The 18,180-nt window shown below is 40.3% G+C and overlaps 2 protein-coding genes and 1 long non-coding RNA gene across 3 annotated transcripts in view; 2 read left to right on the top strand and 1 right to left on the bottom strand.

Annotated features, from left to right (window-relative positions):
- Positions 1-2,178: 2,178 nt before the first annotated feature.
- On the top strand, positions 2,179-3,689 carry foxl2l (forkhead box L2-like). Its single transcript, XM_026153130.2, has one exon. It carries the CDS (start codon positions 2,288-2,290, stop codon positions 3,092-3,094), a length of 807 nt encoding a protein of 268 aa, XP_026008915.1. The 5' UTR covers positions 2,179-2,287; the 3' UTR covers positions 3,095-3,689.
- A 429-nt stretch (positions 3,690-4,118) lies between these two features.
- On the top strand, positions 4,119-16,435 carry tmem201 (transmembrane protein 201). Its single transcript, XM_026153129.2, has 11 exons — positions 4,119-4,483; positions 4,905-5,025; positions 5,120-5,314; positions 5,402-5,581; positions 6,445-6,809; positions 6,901-7,101; positions 12,339-12,541; positions 13,307-13,369; positions 13,496-13,786; positions 13,996-14,124; positions 14,601-16,435. Exons 1-11 carry the CDS (start codon positions 4,356-4,358, stop codon positions 14,696-14,698), a joined length of 1,974 nt encoding a protein of 657 aa, XP_026008914.1. The 5' UTR covers positions 4,119-4,355; the 3' UTR covers positions 14,699-16,435.
- Positions 13,631-18,180, bottom strand: part of LOC145423253 (uncharacterized) — a 31,599-nt gene continuing 27,049 nt past the window's right edge. Inside the window, exons 3-4 of the long non-coding RNA XR_013904342.1 lie at positions 13,980-14,145; positions 13,631-13,769 (exon numbers count right to left, since the gene is read on the bottom strand). This is a non-coding gene — a long non-coding RNA (uncharacterized LOC145423253). The remainder of the gene's footprint in view (positions 13,770-13,979; positions 14,146-18,180) is intronic.

The raw sequence follows: 18,180 nt of genomic DNA, 5'->3' as shown, positions 1-18,180 counted from the left end.
ATATTATTATTATTATTATTATTATTATTATTATTATTATTATTATTATTATTATTATTATTATTATTATTATTATTATTATTATTATCAATGGTAGTAGTTTTACTATTTTGCTTCTGGGGATCCAGACTGTTGTCATTCTTTAAGCAATAGTTTTCCAGTGGCAGGCCTAAAAAAACTATCTACAGCAGATTAACAGTATCTGAAAGTCATGTCCTTAACAGCTAAAAATAGGTCTAGCAAAGACCTGATACATGACCTACATCTGACCCTTCATTTAATCCCTCTACTGTTCACTAAAAACTCATCAGAAATAGTCTCAGTGGAAGGGTGGCTGTCAAGAAGGCAAAGGGCTTTGGTATGCCAAATTACACAAGAACTGGACTAAAAATCAGTAGCAACATGTCTTGTGATTAATCTAAATTTAAAACTTCTGGCTCAAATTATCATCAACGTGTACTGAGGAGGTCAGGAGAGAAACACAACAGCAAGTGTCTAAAGGCGTCTTTAAAACAGGGTGGAGGCTCTGTCAGTGGTTTTGGAGTCGTGTCAAAACTGATGAAAATATAAATGAAGAAAAGTCAGATTTTGATGCACCATGCAGTACTATCTCAAAAGCCTCTGATCGATATCGACCTCATATTTCAGCCCCGAAATTACCCCAAAGTCATTGCCACTGCAGTTAAAGCAAACCTGGTTCAAAAACACAACAGAAGTCTATCAAACCTCAAAATTATTAAAGCAATGTGGAATCATCCCAACAGAGAACAGAACAAAGAAGAGAACTAATGAAATATCCCTTAAGAAACTTGGAGAACTACTTATTTAGAGTACATCAAGAAATTACAAGAAATCTTTCCTAAGAGAGTTCAGACTTTGTTGAATGCTTTTTAGAAATATATACAAACTCTGTTTTTCCCCCTTTGAAACTGTATTTCCATGTATGTTTTCACATGATTAAATAAATCACTGCACCTTTTTAACATTTTCCAAGTAAACTATTAAAAAATAAGTGTGGACCATTGCACAGAAAACAATCGATTGCACTCATATTCGATCACATACATGCAAACTATCTGGTGCAAAATGTCGTTTACAGTATATGGTGCCCTGACCTGCAGACTTGCTCAGTGTAATACATATTTTCATAACTTTTAATAGAAAACTTCAGATGTGTTGTGTTTATATGCACTATGAGAGTTAAAAGCACATTTTAGACAGTATAAATAATCAAAATATTATATGAGTGTACTTAACTTTATTAAACAAATATAATGGTGAAAGCACCATTCATTAAATATTAATAGATTTACAGTAACAACAGAAGCCAACTGAAATACCCTCAAATCCTCTGCAAACACATACTAGTTTTCTTTCCACTGGTTGCTCTCCTATTGAGATCAGTGTTTCCCTATCAGTTCAGGGGAGACAGACTGTCTGGTGAGAGTAGGTGATCATTATCTACTGTCCTCAGCGGACAGACAGGCCTGCTGTTCATGCCTCACTGTATGTGGGTGGTATGCTGAGCTCTGATACCTGTGCTGCTAGTACCTCTGTGCTTGTAGCAACATTAGGAGCTGGAAAGCCCCAACCACCACGTGTCTCAGAGCTGAAACAATGTGTAAAACTGTAAAAAGGCAGCTGACTGTAACAGATCACAGATCAATGCAAATGTGTGCACGTTTGTGCTGCTGTTAAGACTTATTTTAATAGTACATTTTGTCATTATTGTGCAGCATGCTTTAACGTCTTCGACAAGTTCAAATAAAATAGTAAAACTATGTGAAGAGCATTGCTTTTAGCAAAATGTCATATATAAACAGCTTTCTTGAGTTGTTAGTTTAGGGAAGATCAAATCTACAGTTTAATATTACATATGTTTTCCCACCTGTTGCCTTTCCTAAGGTCGTGGAGATCAGATGTAGATAAGATTTTAGGATTGCTGTGTGTTAGAACATTACTTGTCACTCACGTAAACTCAGTACACCTAAATAAGTCTTTGATCGCCCCGCTTCAAAAGGGGGAATATTTTTGACTGAAGTTAAAACACAGCCTCTTGACCCCTGCTTCAACCTAAACAGCCTCCACGGTTTCACACACAATGGCATAAACAGTGTGAGAAACCCGGTGAGATCAAAGCTGGCAACAACAGCTGCGCGGTACCTGTGGGAGGAGTGTGTGTATGTGTCCGTGTGCACCTGCAGACACAATCATAGAGCTGCCTTGCTTACCGGGCAGATAGCAGTCGCAGCCGGACCCACAAACAAACCGATAGCTTACCTGAGTCATGGATGCAGAGAAGTCCCCCCAAGGTGCGCAGATTCTGGACATCGGCTCAAACTCGCCCCCTTGTGAGCCTAAAGGTGCGCAGGAGACCGGACAGCTGGAGAAGCCGCCGTATTCATACGTGGCTCTCATCGCCATGGCCATCAAGGACAGCGAGAACAAGAGACAGACTCTGAGCGGGATCTATCAGTATATAGTGTCCAAGTTCCCCTACTACGAGAGGAACAAGAAAGGTTGGCAAAACAGCATAAGACACAATTTGTCTCTCAACGAGTGCTTCGTCAAGGTGCCCAGGGACAGCGGAGGGGACAGAAAGGGCAACTACTGGATGCTGGACCCCGCATTTCAGGACATGTTTGAGAAGGGAAACTACCGACGGCGGAGGAGGGTGCGGAGACCCTACAGACCCCCGAGTGTGCCTTACCTGGGCGGGAATCCCGTGGAGTACTCTGAGTCGCTCTACCTGCAGCCTTACGTGAGCAGCTCCTGGAGCATGTGCCAGCCCGGCTCGACCCCACCGACGGGATATGCGTCAGCTACGGTCAGCACGGGACACAGCCGCAGCGTGTCCCCGGGCACCTCCATGACCTCCTACTGCACCCCTCCTCCCCACTTTCACCATCCTCACTACGGCGCTTACCGCCGCCACCCGCCCGTGCTGGTCCCCCACAACGGGTATCCTTACGGCGGGGTGACCCAACCGATGAGCCCGGATGGAGGCACCGTTTCCGTGGCTTGCAGCTACCAGCAGTTCACCTCCTACGGCAGGCCAGCGGACCCAGCCCTGGCTTATTTAATGGACCAGTAGGACTTTTGAGTTATTTTGTGCTTTGATGGCAAGTTCACATCTGAGTTCGCCTCTCACCATTTCAGTTCGGCTGTCACTGGTTTGTCAGGTACTTGGTTTAGTTTGGCAGTTTCATATGTCTGTTATAAATAATGCTGTTGATGATTTTGTTTGTATAGATTTTGTACAGTTTTTATAAAGTTTGGGTTTTTGTAAGAATTACAGACGGCAGGTCTACCATATACCATGTCATTTTATTTCAAACTTGCCCCCATCAAGTGTGAACGGCAGGAAGACAGCTGATCTAAGGGTCTGAGGTTTGAGGTTTGCATTTTTATTTTGTAATTTTTTTTTTTACTGCGGGTTATAGGCTTACAAATAAGCAAACTTTTGTTCTTTTTCTCTGTTTTTTTATATTGGTATATAATTTTGAATAGGCCTGTACGTTTGCTGTAACGTTATTTATTTGTTTTCTCCGGATTTATCCAAATGTGTGAGCTGCTATAAAAGATGAATGACATTCAAGCACTGACCCGTTTTCTCATTCGATTGTGAATGTTTGTTTGATGTAAAATACATCACGTTTGTTCAAATAAAGTTATTTTTGCATCAGAAACTTCACCCTCTCCAATTTGTTATCATTATTATTCATTTATTAATGATGATGATGATGATTATTGTAGAAGACTTGATACATTTTAAGCGAGGCTACCTGAAAATGCAGGTTTTAAAATGGATATTAGCTGTAATATTTCACAGACCTGTATGCTTTGTTTAAACTGTTTCTAAGTATTGAAGGTTTTTACTTGTGTAAAGTGATGGAAACTTTTTCAAGCGGAAGTACTTTGATACTGAGGAAATATAGGAAAACCTGATATTTCTAAGAAAAGTTCGGAAGCCAATAACAATAACAGTTAATAAAGTTTTTTGTCCCGAACACGCTTTTTAATCTGGGTTAATACCCTGTCCCGCATTCCAACAAGATCATAGCATGTATCCTCTGCACAGCTATTTACTTACCGTCGAGGAAAAACATGCTTAGTTTCTTTCATTTTTAATTTGTTTTACTTTAATAAACACCGCCACCAAAATGTGTTATTGGGCGCAAATGAAAAGCAGCATCGTAAGCGTTAGAGTGGACAGCAAGGATTTAATGAACCCTATTGGAATGCGTCCAGGTATTGACGTACTTTCCGTTTCCGTTACAGGGGCGTGAACAAAAGGAATCGTTTGCCGCGTGCGCGCTCGCGCCGTGTTTTGCAATCTTAAAACACTACGTGTAATGTTTTTGCGAAAAAAGATGGAGACGCTTAGCAAGCTTCTGCTGGAATACCCCGAATTAATGTACAGCGGAGTCGGAGCTACGGCGTTTGTCGCCGGCGGAGCGCTCATATATAAAATTGCCACCAGGTAACTTCTCCGACTTCTGGCACCGCGGCGGTGTGTTTGTAGCTAACGCTACATTCACGCTAGCACAAGTTAATGTGTGTGGAATAAAAGAAACACACCAGTTGATTTTTTTTAATTGTGACATTAAAGAAATAGTGCTTCCTGTCCTGCTCCTATTGCTCCTCTGGAGAGATCTGTGTATTTACGCTAGCCCGGGCGCTCACTTTAAGAGCAGCTGTGCCGCTAACTAACTTGATGCTTTGCAGTTTTGTGAGTCCAACTTTAGCTAACCCCGTTTGATGTTTACAGTTAGTATTTATGTCACGTGACATCAATACAATGGGCATATTCAGATGTCTCAGGCTAGGTTAAGTATTTTTGCATAACTGAACAGCAGCGGTTGCCACTGAATAACACGCTGGATTTACCTTGTTGCTTACAGAAAGAAGCCCACCCATGCAAGTGTTAACTGCTGGTTCTGTAATCAGAACACAGTTGTGCCCTATGGGAACAGGAACTGCTGGGATTGCCCCAATTGTGACCAGTACAATGGCTTCCAGGAGGTAAGTGTTATACACTATGTAACTTGTTTCTTAAGTGTGGTAATTCTTTTTCTCTAACGCATATACATTTTTTTAAAACTGTCTGTGTTTTCAGAATGGGGACTACAACAAGCCCATTCCTGCTCAGTACATGGAGCATCTAAATCATGGCATATCTGGAAGCCTTCCTTCATCGGAGACACCTAAGACTCTGCAGTGGGTCAACTGTCAGATGCTGCTTTGTCGGAAGTGTAATAACAACCAGTCTGCAAAGATCAAACAGTTGGCCTCATATATCCCGAGGGATGATGTATGCACTTTGTTTCTGTCACATCATAGTATTGCCCAACATGCTGTTCTGAAGAATAACACCAAATGCCGTTTCTTTCTCCCGTAGGAGAACTACGATGAGGAAATTGAAGCCTACAAGCATCACCTGGAGCAGACTTATAAGTTATGCAGGCCATGTCAGACAGCAGTGGAGTACTACATTAAATATCAGAACCGCCAGCTTCGTACGGTGCTTCTTAATAATCAGCTGCGGCGCACCCGGGAGTCAGACATGGGCTTTGTAAAGGTCAGTGCAACCCAATCTCACCCAATCAGGCAATATTGTGAATTATTTAATAAAAAAAAAATCACACATAAAAGACACTAAATGACCAAATGCTGTAGCATGCAGGGTGTTTGACCTTTAGCCAGATACTAAATAACATGATTATTTTAGCTGAGACGAGCAGGAAACTGCCTTAATTTTAACTTTTTTTTTCTGTGATACCATCTTGTTGCTTTTTCATGTTTAACATAATTTGTTCATCTTGAAATGTAAGAGGGAAACTTTCATCCTTTTGCTCTTTGTTGTTACACCTAATGACATAATGCCTTATCAGTAGCTATTTAGTGTGCATTCGGATCCTCTTTGACCTACTCAAACAAAATAGGCAAGTGTTCAAACAGTGAAGCGATCAACAGGTTTCTTGTTTTCATGGGTCTGCTGATAAGGATTAGCGCTTTGACACAGTCAAGTCCTGCTTTTCAGCGTTTAAAGTGATTAATCAATTGTTACCGCTTCTGCTCCAGTGTGATCTGTGACGTTAGGCGTCATGTCTAATTTCAGGTTGTGTGAGGATACGAGTGAACGATATTTAACCACTGCTGTGGCTTTAATGGAGTGCATTAAACTTTGACTTTCTTATTCACACTAGTGATTCATTAATGTGGTGCAGTCCTGTTACCCGTTTCTTGGTAAAGCACTGAACTATAACTAACAGTGCTTTCAGTTCGTTTAATTGGCATTCAGACCCCTGTTGTAGACTTTATTAACACTATGTTGACATTGTATGCTATTAATTTCAGTATGCTGTGAAAATGTCACAATAAGAGCCTGTTTTTTTTTTTTTTTTTGTTTTCTTTGTTTGGTTTGTTTTTGTCCTCCTGCAGAGTGCCCAGTCCCTGTCCTCTCCCATGGGAGTCGTACTCTTGCGGGCCCTTGCCTTCCTAATATGTGCTTTCCTTGCTGCCACAATTTTCTGTGAATTGCCAGACCAGCCTTCGTCACCTGATGGCTCGCAGACATTAAGTGGTGGGGTTGTTCCTCCAAAGCCTCAAGTCCACAATGAGTCTACCCACACTGATAACAGCAGCAGAGTGTCGCCTGTGTGGCAGAGTCTCCTGGAGCTGATCCCAGACAAGGCCATAGAAAATGCCGAGCTTGCGTGGCAGCATGGGAAGGACAACCAGCTGGCTGTAGTCTCTGTTGGCCTCTTAACTTGTCTCACTGGTATCTTCTTAGCTGGACCTGCAAGGTAAGCAGCCACCATTTTATTTGCCTTTGGATGGACTGTTCATAGTTCCCAGTTTAATTAAAACAAAAAAACTAATCTTGCTGCATTTCAGGTTGAGGAGAATTGATGCTGTAGCCTCTGTCCTGTGGTTCTTCATCCTGTGCCTCTACATGGCCGAGAGCTACATGACTGATGCCTTGAGCTGGATGTACACAACGAAGCTTGTTGGCGTCTCCCTCTGTTGCCTCGTCAGCTTTGCTGCTGCCGTGGCAACTCGTAAACCGCTGGGCGCACGGAGAGCCAGATACCGAAGGTCAGAACCTGAGCAGTAATGTTCACATTGTATTTGAAACCGTGGATTATACAAAAACATGCCGTCTTTCCATGAATGCTTCGCATTCATAAGCATCGGATCAAAAAGCATCAATCTAACAAGTGTTATTGGTGTATTTTTAATGTTGTCATTTCTTTTCATTTCTGTCACTGTCTGTTTTTAAACCTTCAATCTTCCAGCTCTGTGTGAGAATGACTGTGATGTTCTGACATGTGAATGATAATCTCCAGATATGGCACACGACCTGAAGCTAGTCCCTTCTCCTTACCAAATCCCACCTTCAGCCACACAGCCACGTGCTGAGCAGGTGCTTGATGCATCAATTTTTGGCAGTTAAAACAATTTTGCATCAGATAATATTGTTACCTCATGGTAGTGCTTTGTCCTTCTGCTTTGAATAATTGTTATTGTCATTGTTTTTTATCTATTCACTGAGAGAAGCAATGAGGAAACATTTCAGTAATCATAATATCATAAAGGTATTATTTATAAGCTTACTCTAATTATTATCAGTTATAAAGTCCTAAGAAGGTTAACAAGTAAACTTTACAGGACCTTCTGACATTTCAACCTATTGGTGTTCTCTATTCAAATGACTGATTATGTATTTAGCATCATTATTACTGCACCATATATGTGAAAAAAATGATGTTTAAATAAGCTCATTTTTGCAACCAGTATATTGGGTTATTAACATTTTTGGTTTTAGCTACTATTAACTGCTTTACACTTTACTAGATTGTTTTGAATGTACTCGTTTAACACTGTTAAAGCTGTGGGGCTTCTAACTACAACTCACTGCATGAAATACTAATTTGTGTAAACACTTTATACCACACATAAGATGTGGTATTTGCGTAATCACACTCTTTCTCTATCGCTTCACATCACCTACAATTTTTATTGGCGTTGGATATTTTCTAATGCAGCCTGTTCTGGTGTTTTTACCTCATGTCTTTGGCAGCACCAGGAGGTGACGTGGAGCATGATGTGTAGTGATGTTAGCTGACAGAAAATTTGCATGCCTGCAAAATCTGCGAATTTTAATCGACATTTACTATTGTAGTTTGTTTATTTATTCATTTATTTATTTTACAATGGTTTAAGTATTTAGCTGCCCGAGTTTGTTATTCCCAAATTCTGCAGTTTTTCTCCTGTCTCCATTATTGTTGTGACCTTGTACCCTTTTGATTTACTTTTAGAACATTCAGTATTCGTCTGAAGTTGCATGATCTTGACTTTAAGCAATTTTTGCAAATACACATTTTCTTTGAACTGTATCATGCAGAATTGGCCAATATTTGGCCTTGCAGTGGCATTAGTTCACCTTGAGACAGTAGCATGAAGTTTCTCAGTGTACTTGGCAGATCGGTTGTTTGTTTCTTAAAGCTTCTTTGAGAACTTATCAGTTCTTCTGTAGATTGCCTTTGTTACTTGTCTCACTTAACACTGAGTCCAGTATTAAAATCGGTTCTCTCCGGTGGTTATTCATTCATCAGCAGGGCTCCTTGCGTTGTCTTGAGTTTTAGATACTCTTACTGGTCGCTTCGTTACTTACTGATTGCTAGTACCAGTTGGACCCCCTTTTGCCTTCAGATCCATGTTAATTCTTCAAAACAGATTTAAGAGGTGCTGGAAACTTTCCTCAGAGATTTTGGTCCATATTGATATGATAACCTCACACAATCTCCCGTTTCACCTCATCCCAAAGGTACTCTATTGGATTGAGCTCTGGTGACTATGGAAGTCATTTGAGTGCAGTGAACTCGCCGTCATGTTCAAGAAACAAGTTTGAGATTATTTGAACTTTTTGACGTGGTCTGTTAAGATGGCGACACTGGCCATAAAGGGATTGACATCCAGCATAAAATCTTGGCCAAATCAAACATGCAGATCATGAATACATTTAGTATTAGGCCTTTTTCCATTACTTCCTACTCGACTTGGCACGACTCGTTCTTCATTACTAAAGAGTACCAGCTAATATGGTTGAGGTCGTTATAGCAACGCGGTGGAACATCCCATGACATCATTTATATGCGACATAACAAAGGTGGATGTCGAGGCGATGTGATACCTGCTGCTCGGCCTGTGGCTTTTTTGTCAGGCTCTGGGACCGTGGTGTTGTTTCTCTGTCGTTTCCCTTGTTTCCAGGTTACAAAAATGGCGGTTTTCAATTCCGTGAAGGAGATTCTCTCCTGACTCATCATGTGACACCACTGACTAGCTGATCAGTGGTATGCAGTCTGTTTAAATCACATTTTCAGATCGCCTCAGAACCCTGGTCGCTTGGAATACTGGTCAAGTAGGTACCAAAAAAGTGAGCCCATGCGAATCGTAGCCTCAGTTTACGTTTCTTAGCTGTTGGAGATCAGAGATGCTGTAGCCCATCTGCTTCAAGGTTCAGTGGGTTTTGCATTTAGAGATGCTCTTCTACATACCTTGGTTTTAACAAATTGTTGTTTTGGTCGCTGCTCCCTTCCTATCAGCTTGAAGAATTATGGTCATTGATCTCTGATTTCTGGGGTTCAACAAAGCTTTTTCACCCAGAGACCTGGCACTCACTGGGCATTTTCTCTTTTTCACACCATTCTCTGTAATGGTTATATTGGAATATCCCAGTATATTAGCAGTTTCTGAAATACCCAGACCGTTGAACAGGTTTGTGTGTGTGTGTGTATCCGGCTGTATGTTTGGGCTCATTGTGACATCGAGGAATGATCAGAGCCCATCAGAGGCCTCTGATGGTGCAGCATGATAAAGAGCTGCATATGCAAAGTGTTCAATGGTTTTGGAGAGTATTTATGTGTACTTCTTTGTGTCATATTTTGATGCTTTTAGCTGTGGGCTCAAAACTCAAGTTCAAAATAGCCTGTAGGTGACTACCTGACAGGTACTTGGCTTGTTTCAGCATTTGAGGTATCTTGTGTAAGCATCAGTTCCTGGTGCCCCCCCCCCCTCTTTCATTTTTAATCGGTGCTCCACTCAGCAACATCTTGGAGTCTTTTCTCAGGATCAATCTTAAATTGTCCTGCACAAGCTCTAAATGAGGCGATTTACAGCTAAAATGACGACCTTACATCACTCACAACCGTATTAGCTTCCATTATAACTAATGCTACCTTTGCCAGTATTTTAACAAGTTGATATGTGATAAACACTAATGACCGTTTTAAGTGCACGTGCTAACATTTCATCTAACTTGTTTGAGTTTCATAGTTATGTTTTACTTGTGTTGGATGTAGGGGGTATTTATTTTACTCTGATGTGAGAAGGTGTTACAAAATAATGGGAGACAAGGTGCTTAGATTGTGATTGCTCATCAGTTTTGTAGTGTTGTAACTGTGGGTTTAAACTGTGTTGCGCTGTTCTGTTGAGAGATTTATGTTGTCAAACCAGCGCCTGTGGTGTAGTAGACTTCACATGCTTTGAGTCTAAGATGGTAGATGATTGATCAAGTTATGAACTTGTGTGACTTTTCACACCTGATATACATCAAAAAAGCACAATGCAATGCTGTATAGTGCCGCAGTTTTTAAAAAGAAGGAAAAAAAAGTCATACTGGCTGTTTATACTGTGACGTTAATTGCTAACGACTTGAAGGCTTTTTTTGTTTTGTTTTTTGAACTGCCGCATGTGACAAACTGCATCTTAAACTCAAAAGTAACGTTCATCACAGAACAAAACAAGCTGTATTGGTTAGTTGTGTGACGTACAGGGTGTATCAAAAAGAACCATCACGAATTCAAAGCGCTTTAATCCTGCGGCCGAAACGCATACCGTTAAAAAGACGGGGCTTGTCGGTTTTAATGCGGTCGCTGGTAGCACCAGCAGCTGCAGTGGCCCCAGACATGCTCATACAAATATGGGAGTTTGACTATCGTTTGGACATGTGCCATGCGTCCAGAGGGGGGCCAAATTAAGGACAACATTGTATGTAAAAAATTTTATATTCAGCCATGTAGTTTAAAATTTACCACAAGCTTTTATGTCCAATATTTAAAACGATAAATAAATAAATCCTTTTGAAACTGAATGATTCGTCTTGCTACACCCTGTATTTGGACCATTGTGTGTACTAAGGGTAAGAAAGAAAGTATTTTTACCGTTTGGTTTGCATGTTTTTTAAATGATATTTGCATAATGTCTGGTTTGAGTGTTTCTATTTCTGCGTGTTATTTTTTTTAGAGAACTCCTGTTTCTACCTGATGAGCTGTATGACTGTAGACCTCTTTGTGTCAAGTGTCTAGCTCTAGAAGCACTATGTTCAAAGTGTTAACTGTAGAATTAAGCTACTATATGTGACAAATTATTGTACTTCATTATTATACTACTGTTACTATTTATCCCAAGTATGTTTATCTAAATATTTTAGTAGCGTCTGTTGGAGAAACACTTGGTACTTTTTTAAAAAAGGACCCGTTGTTATGCGAAATCTTGATACTTTTTTACAGTTTATCACAGTTTGATCACCGACGATGTGTTTATATATCCTGTAACAGCCTCAGAAAGGAGCTCCATCCCTGCTCAAAGGTTTCCTGCAACATGCTCGATGAAACACTTTGCGTTTTGGGTGCTTAAATGGTTCATTTGGGTATCTTGCTTTTAATGATGTGCTCCATTTCGGAGGCTTTGTGGTAATGCTTGCTGTACATGGAATATAATAAACGACTGATAAAAGGAATTGTCTTCTGCTTGTTTTTCCACCAGCATCCTGTCTCCTTCTGCATGTCTCTTTCCAGTCTGTAAAACTTTATTACTCAACTTTGGAGGCAGTGGAAATAATCAGAAGTGACCTGATTATACAAAGAAGCTTTATGTCGCTGCTCTGTGTGGACCCATGAGTGTGTGAAGCGTTTCTCTCGTCTCTCCCCGTCAGCTGCTGCGTGCTGTCACACAGCTGCTGCAGCGTTTCAGCGACAGCCTTGTCGTAGCCTGCCTCCATTAGTGCTGACATTAAGGGGTTGTCAGAACTCATTTCTAAGTGTGTCCCCAGTTTTCTTCTCGCACTTGGTCTTTAAATCAGCATATGTTTAATTGTGGTAAGCAGGTAAAATTCTTAATTGTGTTTACACTATTTGCTCTATCAGTACCCAATTTCCTCTCCTCAGAAGTATTATGTTAGACTTTCTGTATGTAAGTATTTGTATGTTTTTGCTGCTGTGTTACAACTTTAATTTCAGGTAGTAGACCATTCCGTTGCTCTTGTGTTGCAGATACCTTGCAGGAAGCTCCACAGTCCCTCCTTTGAGCTCCACCGATGTGGCGGACACTTTCATCCCCACTCCGCCCCCTAACCTCTCCCAGCTCATCAACCGCCACCACGGTCGTCACGAGCGGAAGGCTTCCCCCTCCTCTCTGCCCGGGCGTCTCAACAGAGCCCTGTGCCTCGGCACCATGCCCTCCCTCACCAGGACAGGTAGCGCGGGATGTTTTCCCTTTCAGTTTGTGCTCGTGCTGACAGATATTTCTGTGTAATCCTTCTAATGGCTTGTTGACGTTTATCTGTGGTCTAACGGCTCAAAAAATAACATTTCAGCAAAGGGAACCGACACATCTGTGCAAATTAATCAAGTAGCTTCAGGTGTAGGTTGGGTTTAGTATTTGGAATTGTTTGTTTTTACAATCAGTTACACTGTAGCACTTTGCATGCTCATGAGGTTTCTAATTACGTAGCTCAGTTTTTATGGAATATCAGCTGAAATATTGCCTCTGTTTACACAAACGTATCTACAGTATTTGCATTTCTTACTAAGAGGTCATTTATGCTGAAGTGTTTGCATAAATATACATTATTTTTTTAGACACTATGCAATGGAGACAGGATTTTTCAGAAATCTCTGGCACACCTGTGCTTAAATTTCTCTATTTTATTTCAAATGCAAAAATTAAAAAATGTGTGTTTGCAGTGTAAAGCGTATGTTTTAGGAGCAGTCGTGGTCCTACAGTAGGCGGCCCATTTGCAGCTGCTTAATCTGACAGATTTGTCACTAATTATTTACTAATATTGTGGATTTTTAGTGTGAAGACTATCAATTTTTCTTTGAATGTGATAAACTAAAACCTGAGTCTCAGCATGAAGTTGTGTAGTTTTACGTTTATGAGAAATGCTGATGCAGATTTAAGTGAAAACATCAGTTTGTGGTGAAAAGTTTTATTCATTTATTTATTTTTTAATTTTCAGATTCTGGTTACCTGTTTAGTGGAAGCAGACCAGCCTCACAGTACAAAGATTCACAATCTTCAGGTATTGAAAGTCCTGGCGATTCTGTGACCTCTGTTCAGTTTTTCATTGTAAGCAACAGCTCGGTGCTTTTTTCACTAAGACGTTGCTTAGTGAAAACATTTTTCACCGCTCTCTTTTTTGGCACAGACTACTTTTCGCTCAAGTCTGGGAGCCGCCCATCATCCCCGGGTCCCTCCCCAGCTCCTTCGGTAGCTGGTTCTGTTACATCCAGTTCAGGTTCTGCCAGACAACGGCGTCCCCTCATCAGCCCTGCTCGTCTCAACATTGGTGGCCAGAGACTCCGGCTTTTCTCAGCAGAGCCAGAACCCACGCTCATGTTCCCACCTGCGTCTCCATCACATCTCCTGTCTGAGCCGACCCCTTCGGTTTACAGCGGCTGCTTTTCACCCGATGTGTCACCCTTTCAAAGTCAAAATGGCAAGTATACATAAGGCTGACTGTTATAGGAAGACTTCTGGCAATATTTCTTATTTTGTTTGTCTGTTATTCCTGAAACTACCACCAGGTGGCAATATAAACTTTTTTGGGGGGGGGCAAATCCACCACACAATGAAACAAATCGACTTGTGAACATGTTTAGATGGTTTGGTTTGTGGTTTAATGATTTTACCTGATTGGCCTTGCAGATTTGAGCTCCTTGTTAAGAGACGATAGTGTGATTGAAGAGGAAGAGAAGCGAAGCAACTCCTCAGGTTCTTCTGCTTGCCTGGTCGGTACTACAACTCAGTGTCCAGAGGGCAGGCGTTCTCCAAAAGGTAAGCAGTTTGATTTCAACCCTGCAGGGAGATGGATGTATCTATGTCAGAAAATTTAATATTTGTATCATGCCTGTTGGCTAACTGGGTTTTAAAAGACTTCAGTCTGCTTGGGCTGATACATGAGAATGTCTGTGTGTATCATTTGAAGCTGCTTTTGATCTCTGTAGATCTCTACAGTGACTGCAAACAGATTTCCTCTTAAAGCAATTTCAGTTTAAGTGACGGGAACTAATGCAGCATCCCATGTATGAGGGACAGAATATTAAGAACACTGCTACCACACAGCTACCTGTGGGTCTTTGCTTCATTAAAATCAATTCAATGAACTTGATTGTAGTTTCTGTAACTTCTTCTCTATTTGTTCTGATTTAAAGGAGGGGGGAAAGTATTTTGTGACGCAGACACAAAATGTAAAACCAGATGAGGTGGTTTGATGATAGGGCTCATGGCTCACGTTTGCCTTTTCTCTCCAGATTTTGCGAAGCGTCTCATATGGCCGGGGCTTCTGTTTGCAAGCCTGACTGCCAACCTGTTCTTCGGCTGCCTCTACATGTACAACAACTGGAGATGAGTGTCGACAGAGCTGCTGCTGCTGCCCCGTACAGAGCAAGTGTGCCTCTGGCCCCTTGACTAACCTGTTGTTCCTGCGCAACGAGAGGACATACAGTAGTGCAAGAAAATATCACCTCTCTGGTGCTTTACCTACTGTTTGCCGATGCAAATTGCAGATGTCAGAAGAACTGTGCAGTAAAATCAGATCTTATATTTGTGAGTCATTAGTGCTCAAACGTGAAATGGGTTTTGTTTTTGCCTTTTGATCACTGCTCCTCTTACACAAAGACAGGTGCAAATGATAAGAAGGGGCAAAAAACAAAAAAAAGATGAAATTGCACTGATGGCTTTTTAAAACCTGCGCTGTGAATTGTGCAATAAACATGTACTGTTCAGTCGACACTGCTTGGGCACAAAGTCGCGTCTTACCTACTTACACTGACCGAGTGCATTACCTCCCTCAACTGAACATCGCTGGATCTCTACAGCAGCCAGAAACTGGTAAATGTTAAGCGACATGTTTTCTTGTGGTTTAGGTTTTGTTTTATTGGTATTTGTACTGGTGCCATTACATGTCAGCTGAGGAAAGTAAAAAGTGGTGCTCCGTTATTGTCGGCCTATTTAGGGTCAAAATAATTCCTAACATTTCCATCTCATAAACATTTCTCAGCAGTTCACTACAAAAAGGGTTCTCACCAAAGCGATTCAGTTTCGGTTCTTTCTTACTGTAAAGCTGTTCATAAGCAAGTTTGTAAGTGTGACAGCTCCTAAGGTCAAGTGTGGTTTAAAAATAAAAATAAAACATTTCCAGTATATGGAAGAAATTATGTTTGCTGTCTCTCTGTCTGCACAAGCAAGCCGCAGAGAGGGAAGTTTTCCTGCCAACTCAGCTGTGAACTAATTTATACGTTACTTTTGTTATTACTCATAGCCAAGCATGTACGTTATTACAGATTGGAAATATTTTTGCACTTGTTTTTCTGAATTGGCGGACGTGTTCTACTTTACGTGATTTAAAAATTGTTTGAAATTGAGAGCACGGATGTTTGATTGTTATTTGTGTGCATGTTAATCAACCGATTCTCAGAAAACTTGTGCATTTTTAGACTCGCAAGCTGCAATTAAATAGGTTTGTGTTTCTTTTGCATGTGATGCAAAACAAAAGTCGTATGAAATTTGGAAAGATTTTGTTCTGTTCAGGTGATTATTGAATTATTAAGTGAGTAATTTGACTTTGTTGCAATATTAAGTTTACTTATTGGTTTATGCAAAGTTACTTTGAACCAAAGTTATAAATTATTACATTTGTCTGGCAATAGTTGTAGAAAACTATCAATGGACGGCTTTCTAATGATTTGTAGTGTTCATTTTAATCATTCAGTGTTGTATGCAGATATTTGTGCTTGACTTTTTTTTTTTTTTTTTTCCTGACTCTAAATTGACTCAGTCATTGAAAAAGTATGAAATGTGCTAAAATCTTGATGCTTTCTTAAATCCCAGTTAATTTTCTCTGGAATGGACAAGCTATCATTATTTTTATTCACTTGAAAGTCAGTTTGTTTGAACATGTATTTGAACTTAACTGTTTTGTTTCGCAGCCTACGTCATCAGTTTTTAAAATCAGAGGTTGTCTAGTTGTTATTCCCTTGTACTAAGCAACACGTTTGATCTGTAATTGTGGAACAACAGTGGTTTCATGTGGACCTGTGCTTTTTTTTTTTTTTTTTTTAAATAAATAAAATTCTTTCCCTAATTACCTCTGTGTAATTACACCTGCTCTATCAAAACAGATGTTACAAAATATTGCCAAAAGATATTAGCTCATCTGCCTTCACACACACACACACATATGAACTTGAGTGAAGTGCCATTCTCAATCCATAGGAAAAGCTTTCCATAAAGTTCAGGAGTGTGTTATAGGGATTTTTGACGTTGGATGAGAAAACCCGGCTCGCTGCCTTCACGTCAATTCAACTCAAAGGTGTTGTGTCGGGTTGGGGTCAGGCCAGTCAAGCCAGACTTGCTCATCTGTGTCTTTATAGACCTTGCTTTGTGCAGTGATGGCGGTCATGTTGGAACAGGAAGGGGCATCTCCAAACCTCTCCACAGTTTGAGAAAATATTCTGCATACCTAGCTGCTCCATTTTATACACATGGGGCCATGAAAGTGATTGAAACTTGTGTTCAGTGTGCTTCCAAATGTTGTGCCTTAGCCTACCTTAAGCTCGCCCCCTTCTGGCACCGTTAGGCATTGTCTGAGTCTTTAAATATTCTGATCTCTGGCCTGCCTCAGCAAACTGGAGCTTGCACTGAAGTGTTAAAACATATGATTATCTTTAAGGGTTGCTATGGCAATGAAAAGCTGAATTTACACAGCTGATGAGAGATTAACTGTAAGTGGACTGCAGGCAGCGGTCAAGGGTGAAGGAAAGAGTCTTGTAGGAGGGAAACTTCGATTTTATAGCCACAAATTCACTCCACTATAACCATGATGGGTTGGGATCTTTTGTTTTTAAGGTAAATGTGTGTGTACCCTTACATTATAGAGCCACTATATACTTCTTTTCATCAGAACATTTTCTTTTTATTAGTTCTAAAAAGGCTTTAGGTATAAAAAATAATTATTTATGACCAAATAATACCATAAATCATGCCATTATATCTTTCTGACCTATCATGGGTAACTTTATGACTCTTTCTAAAATAACTTGCACATAATAACAACATGAATTATGTTTGCGCTCTGATCTTAATGTGTTGTTTTCTTGTCCAAAGTTCATAAATAGCCATCTTCATATCTCATTATTCATCATCTGTGTAATTCTTTATTTCCTTCCCTTTAAGCCCTGAGCTGTACTCCTCCACTTTTGTTTTCTCCACTTTCATTGCAAGTTAAGTTTTGATGTTATTTTTGGTTCTTCCTTTTTCCAGAGAATGGACGACCCATTCTGCGTTAACGTCAGATAAGTTATTTTGTTTTTTCCTCTCTGCACATCATCTCACCTTTAATCTTCATAAATCGCATTATCATCTTAAGGAAGGGAGCCTAAGCTTAACACTGAGTCATTGTTTAGAATAAATGGTGAAATACAGCAAATGTAAACGGCAAACGTGTTCGAGATTGCTCATTGCACCCTCTGTAACAACCATGACTCTACAAACCTGAATGCTGAATTAATCAAACAAATTAAATTGTGCAAACTTGTTTCAAATCTTTTAAGTGATATTTTCTCCCTTTTGAATTTTAGAAATTCAATATTTTTTGATTAACTTCAACCATTTCGCATTGAAGTTGGCATCACTCACAAGTACATTTTCACTCTACTTACTGAACGAGTGAGAGGAAAGCAATCGACATGAAACCTCTTAAGCAGGGACCAGACTCCAGTCTGGACGCCAGTGACCAGTTATAGTACACCAAAATAAATAAGTTATAGATTTCTGTAATTTTAAACATTTACTACTTAAAATCTTTGTGTTGTAATAGCACTTCATTTTCTA

Source organism: Astatotilapia calliptera, chromosome 20 (genome assembly GCF_964374335.1).
Source record: "Astatotilapia calliptera chromosome 20, fAstCal68.1, whole genome shotgun sequence".
NCBI lineage: Eukaryota > Metazoa > Chordata > Actinopteri > Cichliformes > Cichlidae > Astatotilapia > Astatotilapia calliptera.
Note: the sequence above shows the minus strand (reverse complement) of the source record. Positions and strands in the feature narration are given on the sequence as shown.

Excerpts from the sequence above, each read along its gene's own strand:
- foxl2l (XM_026153130.2), top strand. The coding sequence starts at position 2,288 with ATGGATGCAGAGAAGTCCCCCCAAGGTGCGCAGATTCTGGACATCGGC.
- tmem201 (XM_026153129.2), top strand. The coding sequence starts at position 4,356 with ATGTTTTTGCGAAAAAAGATGGAGACGCTTAGCAAGCTTCTGCTGGAA. Across the intron at positions 5,026-5,119 it reads AGTACAATGGCTTCCAGGAG|AATGGGGACTACAACAAGCC; the intron begins GTAAGTGTTATA and ends CTGTGTTTTCAG. Across the intron at positions 5,315-5,401 it reads CATATATCCCGAGGGATGAT|GAGAACTACGATGAGGAAAT; the intron begins GTATGCACTTTG and ends TTTCTCCCGTAG.